This window comes from Synchiropus splendidus, chromosome 3 (genome assembly GCF_027744825.2).
Source record: "Synchiropus splendidus isolate RoL2022-P1 chromosome 3, RoL_Sspl_1.0, whole genome shotgun sequence".
NCBI classification, from domain to species: domain Eukaryota; kingdom Metazoa; phylum Chordata; class Actinopteri; order Syngnathiformes; family Callionymidae; genus Synchiropus; species Synchiropus splendidus.
Genome location: NC_071336.1, coordinates 17,874,781 through 17,892,887, shown reverse-complemented (window position 1 = coordinate 17,892,887; position 18,107 = coordinate 17,874,781). Strand labels below are relative to the sequence as shown.

General features: G+C 41.9%; 1 protein-coding gene across 1 annotated transcript in view; it reads right to left on the bottom strand.

The window, feature by feature from the left end:
* Window positions 1-7,573: 7,573 nt before the first annotated feature.
* The window catches only part of LOC128755889 (receptor activity-modifying protein 3-like), a 29,649-nt gene continuing 19,115 nt past the window's right edge, over window positions 7,574-18,107 (bottom strand). The window contains exons 2-4 of the mRNA XM_053859984.1: window positions 15,330-15,356; window positions 15,020-15,179; window positions 7,574-9,955 (exon numbers count right to left, since the gene is read on the bottom strand). Of these exons, the coding sequence (XP_053715959.1) occupies window positions 9,700-9,955; window positions 15,020-15,179; window positions 15,330-15,356 (443 nt within the window). The 3' untranslated portion in view covers window positions 7,574-9,699. The remainder of the gene's footprint in view (window positions 9,956-15,019; window positions 15,180-15,329; window positions 15,357-18,107) is intronic.

Genomic DNA, 18,107 nt, shown 5'->3' with positions numbered 1-18,107 from the left:
CCTGAGGCCACGAGAAGGATCTGGGAGCTAAATGCTCCAAAAACAGCACCACACAAGCATCAGTCAAGCCAACACAAGCCAGACTAGAGAGACGGAGAAGACAAATGGCTGGTTCTTGTTCCCGAAACTGGAAATGCCATGATGGATTCCCAAAGTCTGGGGTCACTCGAAAATGGTGCCCAAAACGGAGCCATATCAGAACAAGTAATATCAGACAAACATAGAGTGATGACGGAACCATTTCTGTGGGGATAAATGGTTATTAATGTGTCGCCGGCGGTGATAAGATTAAAAATGTTTTGGTTTGCTAAAATGAGTATGTCACAAAAATGTACTTTTTGAAACTTAAGATGATGAGGGTCTCTTGTAGTTGCTTCACTGTTATTTAAAAATGAATCATATCACATATTTTATCAGCATCAGCATTTTTTTTGACAAATAATAAACTAAAATCCTGCTCTTAGCTAACTCTGAAACCTGAATATGTTCGTCTTCCCCCTCATAGAGGAAACTCCAGAGACATTAGAGTGTGCACTATATGTGGCCCATGATGTCATTTAATAAATGTAATATACTTAACAAGGCTACATTCAATCACTCCATTGAAACACTGTCCATGGTTGATCTTTGCTTGTGGTTCTCTGGTTATGCTAGCTTCGCAACACTCTACGGTTTAACAGTGATGAATCTACAATAACAACACAGTTTGTCACTCCAAGTCCATTTTGTTTATGTGATTTCAGTTTTCATTTTTTTCTGAATGGAAATACAATTCCCTCTCACCAAAATGCAAACATTTATCCCTTGTCCCATTATCAGCATGTCCCTGAAATTTCATTTAAATGTATTCATAATAAATTCCCAGATCCAATATGTTCAGATTAAAGTTGATTCCATTATCTAGAACAAATTTTTTTGTCTCAGCGGGGACGTTAAAACTGCATAGCATTCTTCACAGCAGAGTGTTTTTTTGGGACAACACAGCTGGTGTTCTTCTGAAAACCCGCTGATACATGTTTTGTTGCTGCAACATTTCAGGAGCTAATGCCAGCTGTGTTTCAGTTGTTTCAGTTGAACAGATAAGATCTAATGAGACGAAGTCTTGCTCATGCATGTGGAAACACCTGACGTCAACCAGCACTCCTGCCTGTCAGCAGAGATAATACACCTCCCCAACCGGCAGTAAAGTCTTCATCTTAATCACTCATGACCAACATGTGAGGGTTTTCTGATCCTACTCTGCTTCTGCTGTAGTGGCCCAGATTCACATTTCACTCTCTAACTTTTGATATTTATCCTTTCACCCTCAACTCTTTCATGCTTCAACTGTTTGTTTGGGTTCCAATGGAGACTACTTAAGTAATAGGTGGAGTTTCCTAATAATTCACCTGGACCAGAAGCATTTCGTGGGTCTGTCAATGAAGATAAACCTATCAGCTCAAATTCCATCAGAACATCCCATGACTATAGATGGATATTTTAACTTACTTTTGCCTCTGTTTAGTCCACTTTTTTCAAGAAAACGGCAACTTCCTAAAAAGAAAAACTTGGGTTCTAAACACATACAATTTGAAATGCAGTATTTATCTCCAGAGTTGGTGTTTATTTTTAGTATGAGCACCTGATTTTTAAGTGGTGGTTAACTGACAATGTATGTATTTATGTATTTAATCATATTTACACTAAAAACCTGTTTCAAAATCAAGGTAATTTATTACTGTTTAAAGGTCAAAAAGGCAATGTTTTGAGATAGTTAACAAGTCGGAATTAAAACTGAGCAGTTCTGTTTCACCAAGTGATGCAAGAAGTTGTAGACATTGCAGCTATGTCCCACATGACCATCACACTACAGATTTAGATTGAGAAATGAACAAATATGTCAGATCTTATCTCAATGTTGAGGTTTATTTGCTAACCCCTCCTGGAGATAAGTATGCAGTGTGTGTGTGAACATGAGTGTGTGTGATGAAGTCCAGCTGTGTGGACATCTGACCGGCAACTGTGGACTCGTAACAAGGAGGGCAGCTCAGTGGGGGAAAGATCAAAACAAGAAGAAGGCCTGGGGGGGGCGGAACCAGGGCAAACATTTCAGATTAGAATAATCTTCACAACAATTTTCTGGAGAAAGAAAAAATTTGTTAAAAAAATGTTAAATGAAATCACTTACAGAAAGAAACATCGTCATTAACTTCAGCATCAACTGCTCCCACAAATTTTTAAACATTCTCACAAACGTCAATGCTCCCTGGAGGGTAAACACTGAAGCATTTCTGCTTCCTGTGGAGTCCAGTGTTCCATCATTCACTTCATTCTCCTCACCAGTTGTCTCCAAATTCTGGTCTGGCATGTCTCATCGCTGCCCATCTCCCTCACTCCACTGACAGTCGCTGAGTCTCATCTGCATCCTCCCACTGAAGAAGTCGCCATCTTGCTAGAGCAAGCTGCCAGATGGCAGGTCGGCCAACGGAATCTTCCTGAATGAACATGAATATTCTGAGTAGCTCAGTGCAAGGATAAGATAAGTGATGCTGATAACGCGTTATAACCACTCATAAAACCACTCATAAAACCATTGTTTTCAGGAACGAGTGCTCAAACATGTTACTTTTTCCAACTCAGTCAAGTTAAAATTCAGCCTCTACTTTGAATTGGTCTCTGCAACCAATGGCAGTATCAACCATACAGTGTCCACGGATGCGCAGAATTCACCTATTAAAGTGGGAAAAAAAGCCAGTCTTGCAAAATGTGCCAAAAGTATAGACTCTAAGAAAATACAAAAATTTTCACTGCAGCAATCACTTTCATGCAGCTACTGCTTCCAGGTGGCCAGCAGGAGACATGACGCAGAGAGGGTTTGTGCGACGGCTCACTGTCTTGATTGTCATGTTTCATAAGTATGTCTTCAAAAATAAATAAATAACTTTAACTTTTTGGCATTTAAAAAGTGTTGTCAATGTGTGCCCTTTCATGAAAATGACACCTTGAATCTGCATTTATTAAAAGGTTCATATTTGTGACTTCCAAAGGGAGCAGACTTTTTTTTTCATACTCATATTTGTCTGTGATTTTACTGACTCTGCATTCAAACTATCCCTAACATGGCCAGATATACGGTTAAGCTTAGATATTAAAAATTTAAAAATCAATGCACTGAATCACCAGGGGTTAGAAATGTCACTTTCAGGTGATGAGGGCTGCTGGTATCTGCTAAATGTAACCTGTTAAGTAATCATTCAAGCAAGTTCTCTTTCCCAACATTTGTATCAGTGGTTTCAGCAAGAAACAACTGTCAAATGTCAATAATTTCTTTTTGTGTTTGTTACCAACACAACTTCAGATCTAGCCCGATGACACAGGAGGGAGAGGCTCTTCAAAGTTCCTCTAAGGACAAGTAAGTAAGCATCATTGACAGAGAGAGTGTGAGGGAGAGGAGGAGGGGGACACAAGTCATGTGAGAGGGTGAAGATAAAGAGGATGTCCTGTTTGGGTCATGTGCTTTTGAGCATTTACTGTGGGAAAGTGTGTGCATGTATGTGAGGTCTGGTTTATTTACTTGCGGGATCCAAGCCACTCACAACCATCACTGTCACCCAAGACAACATAATCTTAGAGAGGTGTTTTAAGTCAGGCACAGGGGCCAACTGTGCACCCTGATTTCACACGGCCCCACAGCCATTGTCAACCAATAAAGGCTAACTGCAGTTGGACAATCCATTTGTGCATACAGTAAGTAGTAGTTGCAGTGGACCCAAATGCGTAAATGTGATTCTCTCCTCCGAAAGTTTTACCCTCCAAATCACAAAATAAACCCAAAGGTTACTCCATGATGTTAAACACAGACAGAAATACAAAGAGAATAGTTCCAAATGAGAAACTAGAGGCTGGGCATAGAATGGAGGCTCACACCAGCAGCTATAAACAAAAGAAAATCACAGTCACAAAGCGGTGCTCACCACTGGAAACATTGGCAACGCCAGGAAAGTCCCCACACACCATCAACATTAGAACCAGGAAAGACTACTGAAGCGCAAACAAACAGAGAGGCCAGCACCAGGTCTGGAGGCACAATCATCTGGTGGCACAAGAAGGGACAACCACTGCTTGAGACTATGATGGTGATTGCCTCCGAGCCAGCTCTGTTTAAACACTTGAGCTCAGAAACAGGATGTGAAAGAAAATAAAAGAAGTTATGTAAATGTTAGAGTGGATATTGATCCCTCCCTTCTCCCCACCTTTCAGTGTCTGGTTCTGTCAAGGTTTCTGCCAGAATTGAACGCTACATTCAAATGATTTTGAAATTACTTCATGATCCAAAGCACACACCTCTCTATAGGGATGGTCTATAAATATGCAACAGAATACCTAGAACTTCCTAGTGTACCACACTAGCAGTCAAGACAACGTTCGCTTTTAAATAGTCCATCAAACAATTTTGACTGCACCTAAACAAATACAACTCCGACCAAGGAAGTACATATGAACGGCACTACGATGACTTCAAACCAAAGGCCTTTTTGTCAGCCCTAATTTGACAGACATAAGTTATACTCCCTAAAATTGATAAGGCAAATCATTGAAGTCTGCAATGAGCTATATGTTTACAAACATAATACAATGTCAGCACAGTGTTGCTCTACATGCAGACCTGGCACTCTTGCACTTCCTGCTGTGCTGCGGTAACAGTCACTGGGTCAACCCGCTTCCCTGTATTCTTCTGTCAACTCTGGGAAAAACCTCCAATTTCCTTCCGCTGTGTGCGATGCTAGTTGTGGAAGAAACCCGCCGGGAGGGCAGCATCATCTCTCCTGACCAGCACCGCTATTGTCTCCTCTGTTTTCGTTCACCACTGTTTTCACTCTCAGGCAGTTTCCTCCCCGTGGCCATAGGATGCGAATAATCCCAGATATTTGTCTGAATGTTTGTTTATGGAGTCAATCGTGATACAGTGGGTGTATTGTGGTGGATGAGCTTTCATGGCAGCGTCAACATCATTGAACGTCAGCCGCCAACATTGTTCGGAAAGAGTTTATTTACATGATGCTGTGATAAGTCTGAATCTGTTGGGTATTCTCTGTATTGTTCTGCAGGTTTCTAGATTTACACGCTCAAAGAAAACTTGTCCTCATTCAGCTGAGAACCAAGGCTGAGATAACATTGTATTTATAAATGAAGGAATTTTGAATGGCGCGACGGACAAAGGAGTAAACTCTCCCAGGGTCTGACTTTCCAAACGCTATTATTATTATCACCAGACTAAGGTCCCCAAAGGAGTTCTGGTCTAGGATAACAATATATTTATATGATGAGTTTGTAAATTACGTGTGACGGTGTGTGAGAGAAAGCCAGATAGAATTGTGCCATTTATTTGTCTTTAAACCCGGTGAAACCACAGAATTGACATTATCGTGCAAGTTCTGTTGTGAAAAATGTCATGTATTTATTTTAATTTCACGCTTGCCCGACAGCGAGGATGAATAGATGCAGGATAGATGAGTCAGCAGATTTCTAGTCAGATTTATTGAATCTCCTCAGTTCCCATATACAGTAAGAGCAGGATTAAAAACCTGCTCGCCTCGTTCTCATTTTAAAGTTCAGCCATCAGATGGTCTCATGATACCCACTCGTGCAGGCTCTGACGGCACAAGCCGGTTACAATGGCACCTATTTCTGACAGTGACAGATGTTTAATCAAGCCCACCGGCACATTTACATACCTGCTGGATGTGAGGAGACATGAATCAAAGTGTTTCATTAGATAAAGAGTCAGGGAGGTGAGGGTGCCAGCCTGCACACGACGGCAGCATCGTTCGACTCACAGTGGGACATGGGGGATGAAAATATCCTTTCAGATGGTGAGAACACTTTCATTGAGGTCACTGACAGTCATTTTTTACTTGCCAATTGCGGATGCTAAATCCACATCAGGCTCCTTAAGTCCACACGCAGGCTTGATCATGAACATGCTCTTACTATAGGAGCCTGTTGCCCTTCATCTGCTGCCACAGACACATATATAGAGGGACGACTTCCTCTTGAAAGTCACCATAAGAATTTCTGAAGCATCTCTAATGTGTAAGCTCCTGGGCCAGCACAGTGGAGATTTGACATGTTTTTTATTAAAAGCTGTAGAGACTCGTAAGGGAGCAGTTGTGGAAGCAACAAGGCAGCACTGATCCAATACAAGAGCGGAAACTGTTAAAGGTGGGTGAGTAGAGGTGGAACATTGAGATGGACCTTCAGAAACAAGAAAAAAAGCCAAGCAAGAGGAAGTCTCAGGAGCAGATCTGGGGGAACAACTGCCTTTGTCAAGTGGCTGCTGGTGACAGTCAGTCACTTCTTCTAGACCCTGTGTACCTGCAGAAGTCACTACAGTGATCCAAGAGGCAGCAGTATTGTTGCATGGTCTCTGCATCACTGGAATCCACCTCCAAAATAAATACTGTATGTTTAAATACTGGTTAAATAAATGTGGAGATCACGCAGCTCTGTGTGACATCAGCAGACAGATTGCTGCAGAGTACATCTAGGATATCCCTTGATCTACATGTATTTTGAGTTGCAGTGGAGTCGTTTCTCAATATTTAATCACAGAGTACTGACTCGCTGATGGCTGAGAGCTATTCAGCAACGCTCAGAGTGTGTGTTTGTGAATGCTGAGGCGAGAAGTCAATCATGATGGCTCGATCTAAGAAAACCGAATCTCTGTCGAAAGTCTGAAACTTCTCACGTCATTCATGATAGCTTCCTGTATTTAAAATATGTTAAAAACTACCAATAACCCCTCTACACACTCCTTTGTTTTCTTATGAGCCATTGAAAAGCTGGACTGGAGTTGGGTTCTGGTTCCTGCCAGGCAGTTCCATCATGTGCACATAAAGACGCACAGCCACACTCTCCACCACTCACATCGATTGTTAAGTTAAAGTCAACATTTAACCCCCATGTTTTTGGACTGTGGGAGGAAACCAGAGTGCCCAAAGGAAACCCTTGCAAGCCCTGAAAGAGCACACAAAGCCCACAGAGAAAGAAGCCAGGATGTCAGGGGTAACAGCTCAGAGAGTAGAGTGTTTGGGCCTATGTGGCTGTTGGTGTTCGTCTCATTGTGTCCCTGAGCAGAGCCTGATTGGTTCTGACTCTCTTTCTCAAAAACTGTTTTCAGTCAGTCAATTTACAGTGTGTGTCTCCTCCGCTTCCAATCGGAAAAAGTTCTATTTTTTCCCCAGGGGACACTCAAGAGCAAGTAGAATAAATGAGTCGACTTCACACCCAGGGGGTCTCTTGCAACCGCAATAGGACAGCAACCATCAGAATGTACTTCCATAATGGACCTTCTTGATGGGAGGACTCCTGCAGGAATGGTGACGAGGAAATGAGTCATACTTGACTACATATCGACAAAAACATGAGATGGTGCTTGGAAGATGGTTAGGGTTAAAGTGTAAGGGGTAAGCTCAGCAAAGAGGGTCAAAATCTCAGTTTAAACCTTAAGTTTGCATTTCCAACATGGCTGACAGATGTGCCGCAGCTGGGAGACGCTGTAAATAATGTCCTGGAAAACATTCAAAGCTTGAACACGGGCAACAAAATACTGTGTTGAAAGATTTTATTTCTTTGAGCTCTTCATATGACAGCAAAGTGCGGCTGTTTAGTCGGATAGTGTTTGGAAATATGTCCGTGTCGCAGAGTGAGAGAGAGCTGATAAAGAGAACAATATGATTCAGAAGAATTCTGAACAGCAGTGTTTGGTGCGGAGCAGAGCGTGAACGGAGAGATATGTTTTTTTATCAATTCAATAATCTCTTACAGTAGACAGCACAGATGGAGAGACAGCTGTACAAGCCCCTCTGAATTGGATGACAGTATATACATACAATAACATATCAACAATATCATATAAGTTACACTTATTCCAAACAGCCTCTTTTGGCTTCAGGTAGTCGCACAGGGAATTCAAGTCTGAAAGCAAAACCCCAGTGTATCCTGTCCAGTGGCGACCGTCCATAAAAGAAGTCAGTATTTTGTCCAAATTTGGCTTCCTTCATACGCTTTCAAGCCATCGCTTTGGGTCACTGTTTAACAAAAGTTGTCCCCTGGGAGTTATATTTCCCAGCAGCGGAGTCGGATGCTTGTTGGAGCTTGGCCTTCAGCAGTGATTCAGCGCTTGACCCGAATGCGCCATGTCAATGCTCCAGATCCATCAGCTACAGGGAACGCAAGCAAACCTGCGCACAATCGTCCAGCCGTCCAAAATTACACAAGAAATGACGCAGCAAAAACCACTTGCATTTAGAGACAACTGACAAGCTGACTGCACTCTTAAGTTAAAGAAAATGTTTAACTGATGACCATCCCGTGTTTTATTTTATTCCGAGTTCATCCTCATTTAGTCACTTCCATTCACTGCCTATAATGTTTTGCACTTCCGTGCCATCAGTTTTTTGTTATGTTACTCCGGAATAATTTTAAATTACATCACTTTTCCCTGAATATCTCATAAATGACTTTGAAATGTTGATATAAAAACTGGTTTTGATTACTATCATGACCGTTTCAGGCTGTGTTGGCTCTAGTTAGTCAGGAAATATAACTCTACTGAGGGGCTGATTCACCAAGTTTGCTTGCATTAATAGAAAGCACCATGGCTTCAAGGTGCTAAGGGGAAAATGCAAATGCAATTTAGATTTGGTGTTGGGGACATTCTTACTTGAATGAAAGATTGCACTTCTGGGAAACATAATAAATCATGATAGAAATTCTCTCATAAGCTAGTTTCCATTTAACACCAAGAAAAGTGCTTCCCATAAAATTGTCCTCCTCCATGTAGATGAAAAATAATTAAAACAGTGGGTACCACTGGAATTCCTGATGATTTTTTTTCTTGCTACTTGGCACACTTTTGGTTGCACACCATTTACGACTGGATCTCCGGTCTTTCCTGGTCACGGAGACACAGTCAGTACAGTCGCACCCCAACTCTGTTTTGAGTTCATTAAATACACTTAAAAAACAATCTCTGCACCTTCTGTCACTAATCTCATGTCTCCGTCTCACCACTATCACAGGAGGCATGAACACACAATTCTGCATGCGCACTGTTCGGACCTTTTTTCGAAATGTGCAAAAAAAGAGGTAATGTCAGACCAAATGTCCGGAAAAATTGCGTTGTGTGTGTATTGGCTCGCACATGCAAAGCTTTTGGAGATTGGCCCCACGGTGACGCGAGTATGTCTTTATATATAATTTAAAAATTCTGAATGGAATCCTTAATGCACCTGTGTCTCTTTTATAAATAATCCAAGAGCATTGAACAGTTTCCTCCACTGAAGGCAACCAGAGAGACTTTATTAAAAGTCTATTAAGTCACATTTGATCTTTTGCCTTTATTTGCTGGAATAACTTATTTACAAGCTAGCTTTAATTGCAGAAGTGTAACCTTGAAAGATGAGACATTTAACTGTGAAAGAGATAAATAAATATTAAGAGCCTGACAGAAATTGCACTTTTCAAAAGAACTGAGCGATCTTTCCGATGTTTCTGTGAGTCTGGGTTAATGTATTCTTTTGGCAGTGACTGTGTTATACGGATTTCCTTTAAAAGCAGCACTTTAGTTGTCCCGGGAGCAGAAGTGGTTTTGCATGTCAATTGACCTCCAACTGAAACAAGCTAGAGTTAGTTGTATTTCAACCTCCTTCAGTCATTCTAGGCCAAGTTGTCACTCCTTTTGCTGCACCAGACGACCAGTGCGATCATAGCCAACGTCAGGAACACTGGGATGAGGATGAGGATGGTGAGAGTGTCATCAGGAGGGTCCCGCCACACCACCTGCTCCATGGTGCAGTTGGAGAAAAAGTGCTTGTGTATGTGAATGATGTAACTCTCCACCAGTGGGTTGGGCCAGTAGCAGTTGACGGTGAAGGACTTGGTCTCTGTGCAGCGGGTGAAGAAGTGATACTCCCTGCAGTGAGGTACAGTAAGAAGATGAGATTAGAGAGATCAGATTTCATTGATTCTTTCAGACATAAACCAGTCATGACAGTCCAACAGGGGGAATAGACACAACAATTTCATTACATCTATTTCAATGTCATCAGGATGAGCTGCAAAAAGGATTATGTCGTTTCTTGAGTGAGTCCACTAAACAACAACATACTTGCATAAGGAAGTTTTAAAAGCTAAGACCTGAAAGGCTGTGCAACAGTTTAAACTGTTCAAACTGTCTTGAATATTTTGGCTTGTGAATGATTGTTCAAGACAACACACACCGACACCAACACTAATCCTGACAGAACAAGTAAGAAAACCAGCCAAGTGGAACGCTTTTTGACAAAAAACAAAAAAAACATTCAAGAAAACTCTGACAGAGCATGGAATTTTCTCATTTCAAATAAGCTTACAATTCAAGGGTTGTTTACGGGTTTGACAAAAAGGTGAAGCCATCATGAATTAAATATCTGGTGTCCACATAAATACAGAGGAGCTTGAAATGAATAAGCCAACGTCAGTTCAATAAATAGTGGTGTGATACTGAAAACAAATGAAACTTGCCTGCATAAAAGAAAGCGATTTAATGTGATACAATGACGCTCTGCATATGAACGAGGTGAGCCATTGACCTCACTCTTTTAATCCAGCTTTATAAGGTCGACAAATGTGTGTGATTAATTAAAGCATTAATGTATCAGACAAGTCATCAGTCTTGACTTTTGGCTTCAAATGTGAACAGGTCTGTGATGTTGGCTATTGTTGATAATGCCAAATGCTATGCTGGGTTCATAGTCATCAATATGCTAGAGTCCACAAAGTTAGTGCAGTATAGTCAGAAGTAAAGCAGTGGTTGTTGAGTTGAGTACTCTCCTTACCATGGACAGAACAAACAAAACTTGCTCCACAGGCTCAACATATTGATGTTGGGAAAGTGGATGGATGTGTACTGTGCTTGCTCAGCCGTCAGTGTTGCATGTTGATGCATTAGCTTTTCAACTGACGCACATGTTCTGCCTTCAGCGGCTGATACTGTCACCGTCAGTAAAAGTAATTATCAATAGCAATTGACATCCTAACAGTGAAGAGAGATTCTGAGCGTCTTGCCTTCCTACACTGGAGGAAAAATTCTCCACAAGCCTATGCTGCCTTGGGCATCTGCAAAGGACGCAAAGCCTACTTTTCAACCTCAATATATGACGCCATGGTAGTGAGGTCAAGTTCTGGCATCCTGTGACAACGGCTGAGCCGGAACATTTGTTTCACGCACGACAAATAAACTGTTCACACTGGCATCCACTCAGGCACAGATCCATCCAAGGCAATGCCCTTGACAGACATCCATACAGTTTGAAGTCAAACAGTGAAACTGTGTTTTTTAAAGACCTTTGCTGCAGAGGACAGGTCACGTTAACACTGCTGTTCCTGAGCCAGTGTTCATGTTCACTCTCACACACCAACAAAAATGGAGTCAGAGGCCAGAGATAAGAGCTTTGTCTGCTTCCAGTCCCTTTTGGCTATGACTACACATCGCCAGAGGGATGAGATAAGAAGCGCTCTTATCGTTGATAGCAAACAGCTTACACCATACTCATGACATCAACATGGCAATAACCACCACGTTGGACATCTTTTACAAAGCACAAATATAGAAGTTGTAGTACAGTCATAAAGCGTCATATCGAGAAGTATTACTTGAATTATTAATTCAGTGACTGGTATTGCTCAGTGGTTTGCCTCACTAGGTTAAGAATGTATTTCAGTTCAGGGTTTGATGATGGCTTATTGTCAGTTATTGTTAGGTAATGCAGTATTGACTTGTGGTGCACCACAGAGAGACCACGAATAAAGTCGACGTAAGAGAGAGTGAGTAGAAAATTGATGCGAGTCCAGCTTAAGATTCAGAACCACACAGTCCAAAAGACTGCGAATGTTGACGTCGGACCTTGTAAAGCTCAAACTGTGATTCTGCTCTCCTTATTCCCGCTCACATGCGCGCTCGCCTCCAGCAGCAACGATGAGCTGCTCACTGAGGTCTGGCAACCCCGGGTTATTTTTCACATTCCAGACTGTTTTTCCTGATTGAAGCTACCTCAGGTCATATCAGTCTCTTCTGCAACTCCAGCAAGTTTCTCCCAGGTGCTCTTTCTCTAAATCACTACTTCCGGCCTGATTGTGCATATCAGATGGTCTATCAGCATAAGGTGTCGACCACCTTGACTGATCACAGCCTCCGTGATGGGCTGGCTTACAGTCCACATAACCCACTTACACCACATGAGCTCCACTAAAACATCCATTAGGCGTCTCTAGCAGCACTGGCCCTGGAACACCATCCTGTCTGCACAGGTGCCCATTGATAATCAGACGTTCAGTCGTAACTGGCAGGAAGCAGGCTGCGGAAAACATTTACAAACATGAAGTAACATTTGAATTATATGGAGGTTGTCAAACTCTGTCAATTAATGATGGATCTTCTGTCTGTCTGTCTGCCTGTCTATCTATCTATCTATCTATTTTAGTTTTGTCAGTTACTCCCTGCTCCTGTGTGCGTTTTCGTCTTTAGTGATAGTGTCGGGCACGATCGGCAGCTGCAACTGATGAACCTCCACCTCTTAAGGAGACGCTGGAGGTTTCTCCATTGTGGTGTGCTTCGGACTCCCATTCAGAACATTTTGGACTTTTTACTTCATTGTATTTGTACTTCCTGGTTTTGGCTGTTTTTTTTTCAGAGAATCTTTGTAAGTTTACTCTAATACATGTTTTCTTGTTTCTTAGTTCCTCGTGACTTGTGCCCAACCAGTTGTCAGTGTGTTTTTGGACCTCTTTGGATTGCTCCCCTCGATTTTTTTTAGCCCGCTCCGTTGGAGGCTTCCTTTGTTATTAGTTTTGGACTTGGTCTGCGTCCTATTTGTGTGGGCTCTTCCATTTTTGTATTAAACCTTGTGATTTTCGCATGTGACCTCGGAACATTCTTTTTTGCCGTACTAGAAAAAAGTGTAATTGCACATCCACTCATGTTTTTTTTTTTTTTTTTCAGTCAAAATGATGCTCTTTAAGTCTTTTCTGTTACAGACAAAACAATGTTAATAAAGTAATTCTTTATTGTAAGGATACAACGTTATGTAGAGGTGTTAAAAAAGAGAGTTGGGGGGCGCAAAACATTTACTTCTTCCTGGGGCGGGGCGCAACAGAAAATAAGAAGAGAAGAATGAGAATGAGAAGCACTGACTGAAAGGAAGATTTTATCAACAAGCGTGGCCAATAATGCTTACAATGTTGTGCTTCTCGCTTTTTGAACCTTTTCAGTGCCTCTGAAGTTATTCTATAGAATGTTCCTGACATTATCTGTTATGTTGGGTTGTGATTGAAGAAAAAAATTCCTGGATTCAATTTGATATTGATGTCTGTTATGTTGGTTCAGGAGCCTAGCGAGGCTGACCAGCGAGGGAGCGCAGCTCCGTCTGTCGGTGTCAGAGCAGGAGAGGTCGTTCGTCATCCACAGGAAGTCTGCAGAGGTCACACTTAGTTTAAACATCCCTCTGTTGGCAGGTTCAGATTCAGCTCTGTAATGCCTGCTTTTTATTGTGTTTCACTACGTGAAGAACTTAAAGTCAGTTCTTCTTTGTGTCAGACTCACACTCATTTTGGTTTTCCTGAGATTCTACAATTCATGTCCCCAAAATAAATAGACACTGAGAATGTTACCAGCTGAGCATCAGTTGATTGTTCTATTGTTCATTTCATAGGAAATCAGTATTTATCAGTGCTGGTTCTGTTTCTGGAGACCTTGTTGGTCGTATGACACGGACTTCCTCACTTGTTACACAGTTATTAGCAGGAGATCCAAATATTTATAATGCACAATGCTAGGAACTAATGGGCGAACAAAAGTGGGAATCACACAGGCAATTTCACGATCGACTTCATGACACGAACATATCGACCCAGAGTGACAGTCTGGAGGCCTTCCAGCTAATGCAGTAGTTACAATATAGTAATACAGTAGGTCGTATGAGTTTAGAGACGGTGAATCCAGACCGCTATGTTGCTGAGATTGTCAAATCTCAGCAACATATAAATGCCGCTACATGTGGGAGGGGTTGCCGAATGACTGACGTCTCTCCAGAAGTGAAGAGGTGCCGGTGCGTGTCCAGCTCTGAATGTGCGCTTCTGTGCAGTTTGGCTGTGACAAAGTCATAAACCAAGTAACGCTCTGTCCCAGACTCGCCTCATCCCTGTCCCAGCTCCAGCCGACAACAGGACATCAAACCCTGGAGTGTGCGCTCCAGCCTCGGAGGTGTCAAGAGCGAGCACCTCCCCTTGACACTCTACCACGGTCCAGTGCGGAGACAGGAAAGGTTTTACACCTCAATATGAAGAAAAAACAGACAGTAAATGGAGCTAACGGGACACGTCTGCATACAGAGGCTGCGTTATACACAATAACAAAGCGCGTCGTGAGTCAGTCGATCGGTCCGCGCACGTTATGTTTTTCCAGCTTTTTTCGGGGGCGTTTGAGTTCTGGATTTTCGTTCAAAATCTCAAAAAAAATCTAAAAGCCACCAATAAATCTAGAGCAGGGCTCATTTGACATTGACACATCAGACATTGACATTATTAAATGTCATTTTTCCATGTGTGTATTTCAACCTGCGCTGAAATACACCTTATAGCTCCCATCTTCAAATACACAATCGGAAAATATATTGACTGCTCATGGACAGACAAACACTCAGCGACTTAATTACACCTTTTGAATTTAGGCGTCAAACTCAAGCATACTAAGGACCAAAAACTTAAGATGGTCTTAAATGTCATAGTACAAAGTACCCTGAGTGTACAGCGGCCTGACCTGTGCCGACCAGCTGGTCAACACTGCGCTCAAACATCATGCTTAGTAAGTCATGAGTCCAAATGTTAAGTCAGCCATCACCAAGCCTGAAGTGAAACATCTGCCTCGTATCTTCCAGGAAAGCTACCTCACTTGAACTTCAGAAAAATATGTGACAACATAAATACAGAAGTGGTGTTTCACCTGATGAAGTGTGTGAGGTTACACCAGTGCAGAGGGTCTATGTGAGACATGTCCCTCTTGAACTCCTCGCCACAGACCTCCACCTCCCACTGCAGCTGGGACTCGTTGCAGGGTTCCACGTGCCGCGCCGGAGCCGGCGTGGTGCTGAAGCTCTCCGTGGCTGAAGAAACAAGAGCATTACATAACGTGCAAGTGTGAATCATGTAAGAAACGAGCAGTGAGACAGGAAAACTGGACTTCATGATGTTTTGTCGAACTCTGAGATGGAGTTGTGAAACTGCAGATCGTAGAGGTAGGTGGATGCTCTTACCTGACGCCCTCATCATGCAGGTGTGAACTGCAAAGACACAAACAGAAATGAGTCGAATTAACCAACGCAACAGAGTCATTTCCAGAGTCAATACTGAGCTGCTCAGAAACACCGAGCTCCGACACTTTATCAATTCCACCATCATCACATCAGCCTCCCACACTGACATTCACACGTGTGATCAACTCTCAGATGGATCTTCGCCAGCATTCAAATTCCCTTATTTACGACCCCAATACAGCTGAGCTCATCCTCACACCGCCTGCAGCTGCTGCTTCTCTTCTGAGCTTCACACATCCGCAGACAGCAATGAAGGTTAAGATGACTTCTGCTTGACGTGTTTCCTGAGTCATCATCACTTACAATGGCCTTATAACAGTTGAGGGCCAGAATCAAGGCCTTAATGAAGGAATCTGCAGGGAGGCGGAGTGTCGCTAATGGAGGGAAACCCCATGGTGTGCAGCTCTGACAGCACCACCACCCTTGAAAACTGAGCAGTCCGTCCAAGACACCCAGATCCAGTCTGCTCCAGTGGGAATGACAACAACACGTACAAGTTCGTATTGCTAATAGCAGTGTGCAAACTATGTGAGCAGAGATGTGATTTGCAATTTTTTAGGGGGTTCCAGGTGCTGACAAAAAAAACAATATCAATCTTTGGAAATAGCGTTCGTGACCCTCAAAGGCTGGATACTTCCTGCCCTTCCAAGAGGCAGCGCCAACCATTTGCAGAGGCAAGACCTATTTTACCTGAACAATTTCAGCTCGATTTTACGCGTATGCAGAGTACAGTGTCAAAAAAATCTCAAAGATTTACTAAAAAATCTAGGACAACAAATGAAACCAAGAAACCAAGAAGCAGGCGGGTTCTTCGTGGGTTTGTCCAACATTGCAGCATCTAAAGAAGTGCCATTATTCACAGATACAGACAGATGTCAGCCGTTTATCAGGGTCAAGTGTCATTGACTGACTGTACTGGTGACTGTAAAATCTGCATCGAGAAAAGCTACACATTTGATGTGATGCGCTAATCTCGGCCTCCACATTTTCCTGAAAATATCCATTTATATTCAGATGGCACCTTCATATAAGTGCTGTCTTTGAAGAGAGGAGAATCGTCCCTGAACATTCGAGGTGACAGTTCGCCAGTAGAAAGCCAGACGAACACAGATCCTCAGCGTGTTCCGCTAGAGCAAAGCTAAATGTGTCGCTGACAGGAAAGGTGTGTCTCCTTTGAAGTTTCCAACTCACAAAAGCAGACTGCAGGAAAGAGCAGCGCTCCAAAGTTAGCATGCTAATTTTAGACATGTCCTGTCCAAACATATCTTAGTGATCTTGAGGTCGACAAAAGGATAGTTTATGACTGTACTCTCTATTCTGCTGGCTCCCATTGGACCATTACTTATGGAGATGATTCACAGCATCAAAAGACTTTAGTCACATGGGAAAAAAAGAGTGGCAAATAAATATATCACTGGGGGTTGAATTCCACTGTTTTTATCCCCAGTGATGATGAAGAAAAAACATACATTGAACACAACATATCATTGGTGTTGAAAGAGGCCAGAATTAACATTAAGTCATTTCACATGACTAGTTTCCTGTTAAGAATGACTCAATTTTACCTTCAAATCATCACTGACAGCTGACTCTACACAACACCATAATTACAGTATTTACCCTAAATAAACAGGCAATTAGTTTACTAATAATTCAATCCAAAGTGTTATCGAAATTATGAAAAAAGAAACAATCCTGACTGAGAACTGTCACAATGACTTTGATTTTGTCACTACAGTCCCATGAAAGTTTAATTTATTGTATTTTATTGGTGTGTTTTATAAAGGGACTGGTTCCATTTTTAATTTTGCCGCATTTGATTTAATCCATTGTTTCCCATAATCAATGTTTTCTGAAAATTCCATTCACATTTCCATTGTTCTGCCAGTAAAGAAACCCAAAATGATAACTGAATGACACTCCACCCCCTCCCCATCCTTCATTATGTTTCAAAACTATCACAAGATACAAGAGTGGAATTGGTTTTTTTTCTTCCAAAGGGACTGCGAGATCTTTTTCATCATAGATGAATCATTTTAAAATACTCTGGAGAAGATTGAGAACAAAGTGAGGAGATAATAGCACAGAACTGAGGAACAACCATGGTGTTCATCTAAAACCTTTTTTGCACATGGGGGAAGACACAGCTTTCATTCCCTCTAGGTCAAGTAAGGACATCGACCCACAAAATGTCTTTCCTCAAGATTCCTAAGACGTGACCTGGGAGGAAGTTGATCAATGACTAGAATCAGATAATCAGACATCTTCTAAATCGCTCTCCTTCTTAGTTATAGGAAGTACTCGCTGCCAAACATGAACATTTTAAAGCGTTCATTCTAGCCCAGTATCTAACATTACTAAATAAACCTGTGAATCTTGTTTGTTTAGCAATATCAAAATGTGATAATGTTTCATGTGATGTTGTTCGAAATGTTTAAATTTAAAAAATCACTTTCTGTAACAAAGATGAGAGAATGTATCTGTGAAAATGTATCGGTTGCGTTCAGAGCAATTAAACATAATAAATAAACTCCCAACTCCCAAAAACACAACTTCAGAAAGACCAGATTCTGCGTAGGAGTATTGATTACAGCGAAGCGTTCAGGCCCTTAACCACATCTCACTTTTTTAACGCAAAATTGAAAATTGTGTGGCATAACTTTCAGAGAAATAACATTTTTCTGAGTAGCAATGAAATGAAACTGAGAGGTCAACAAT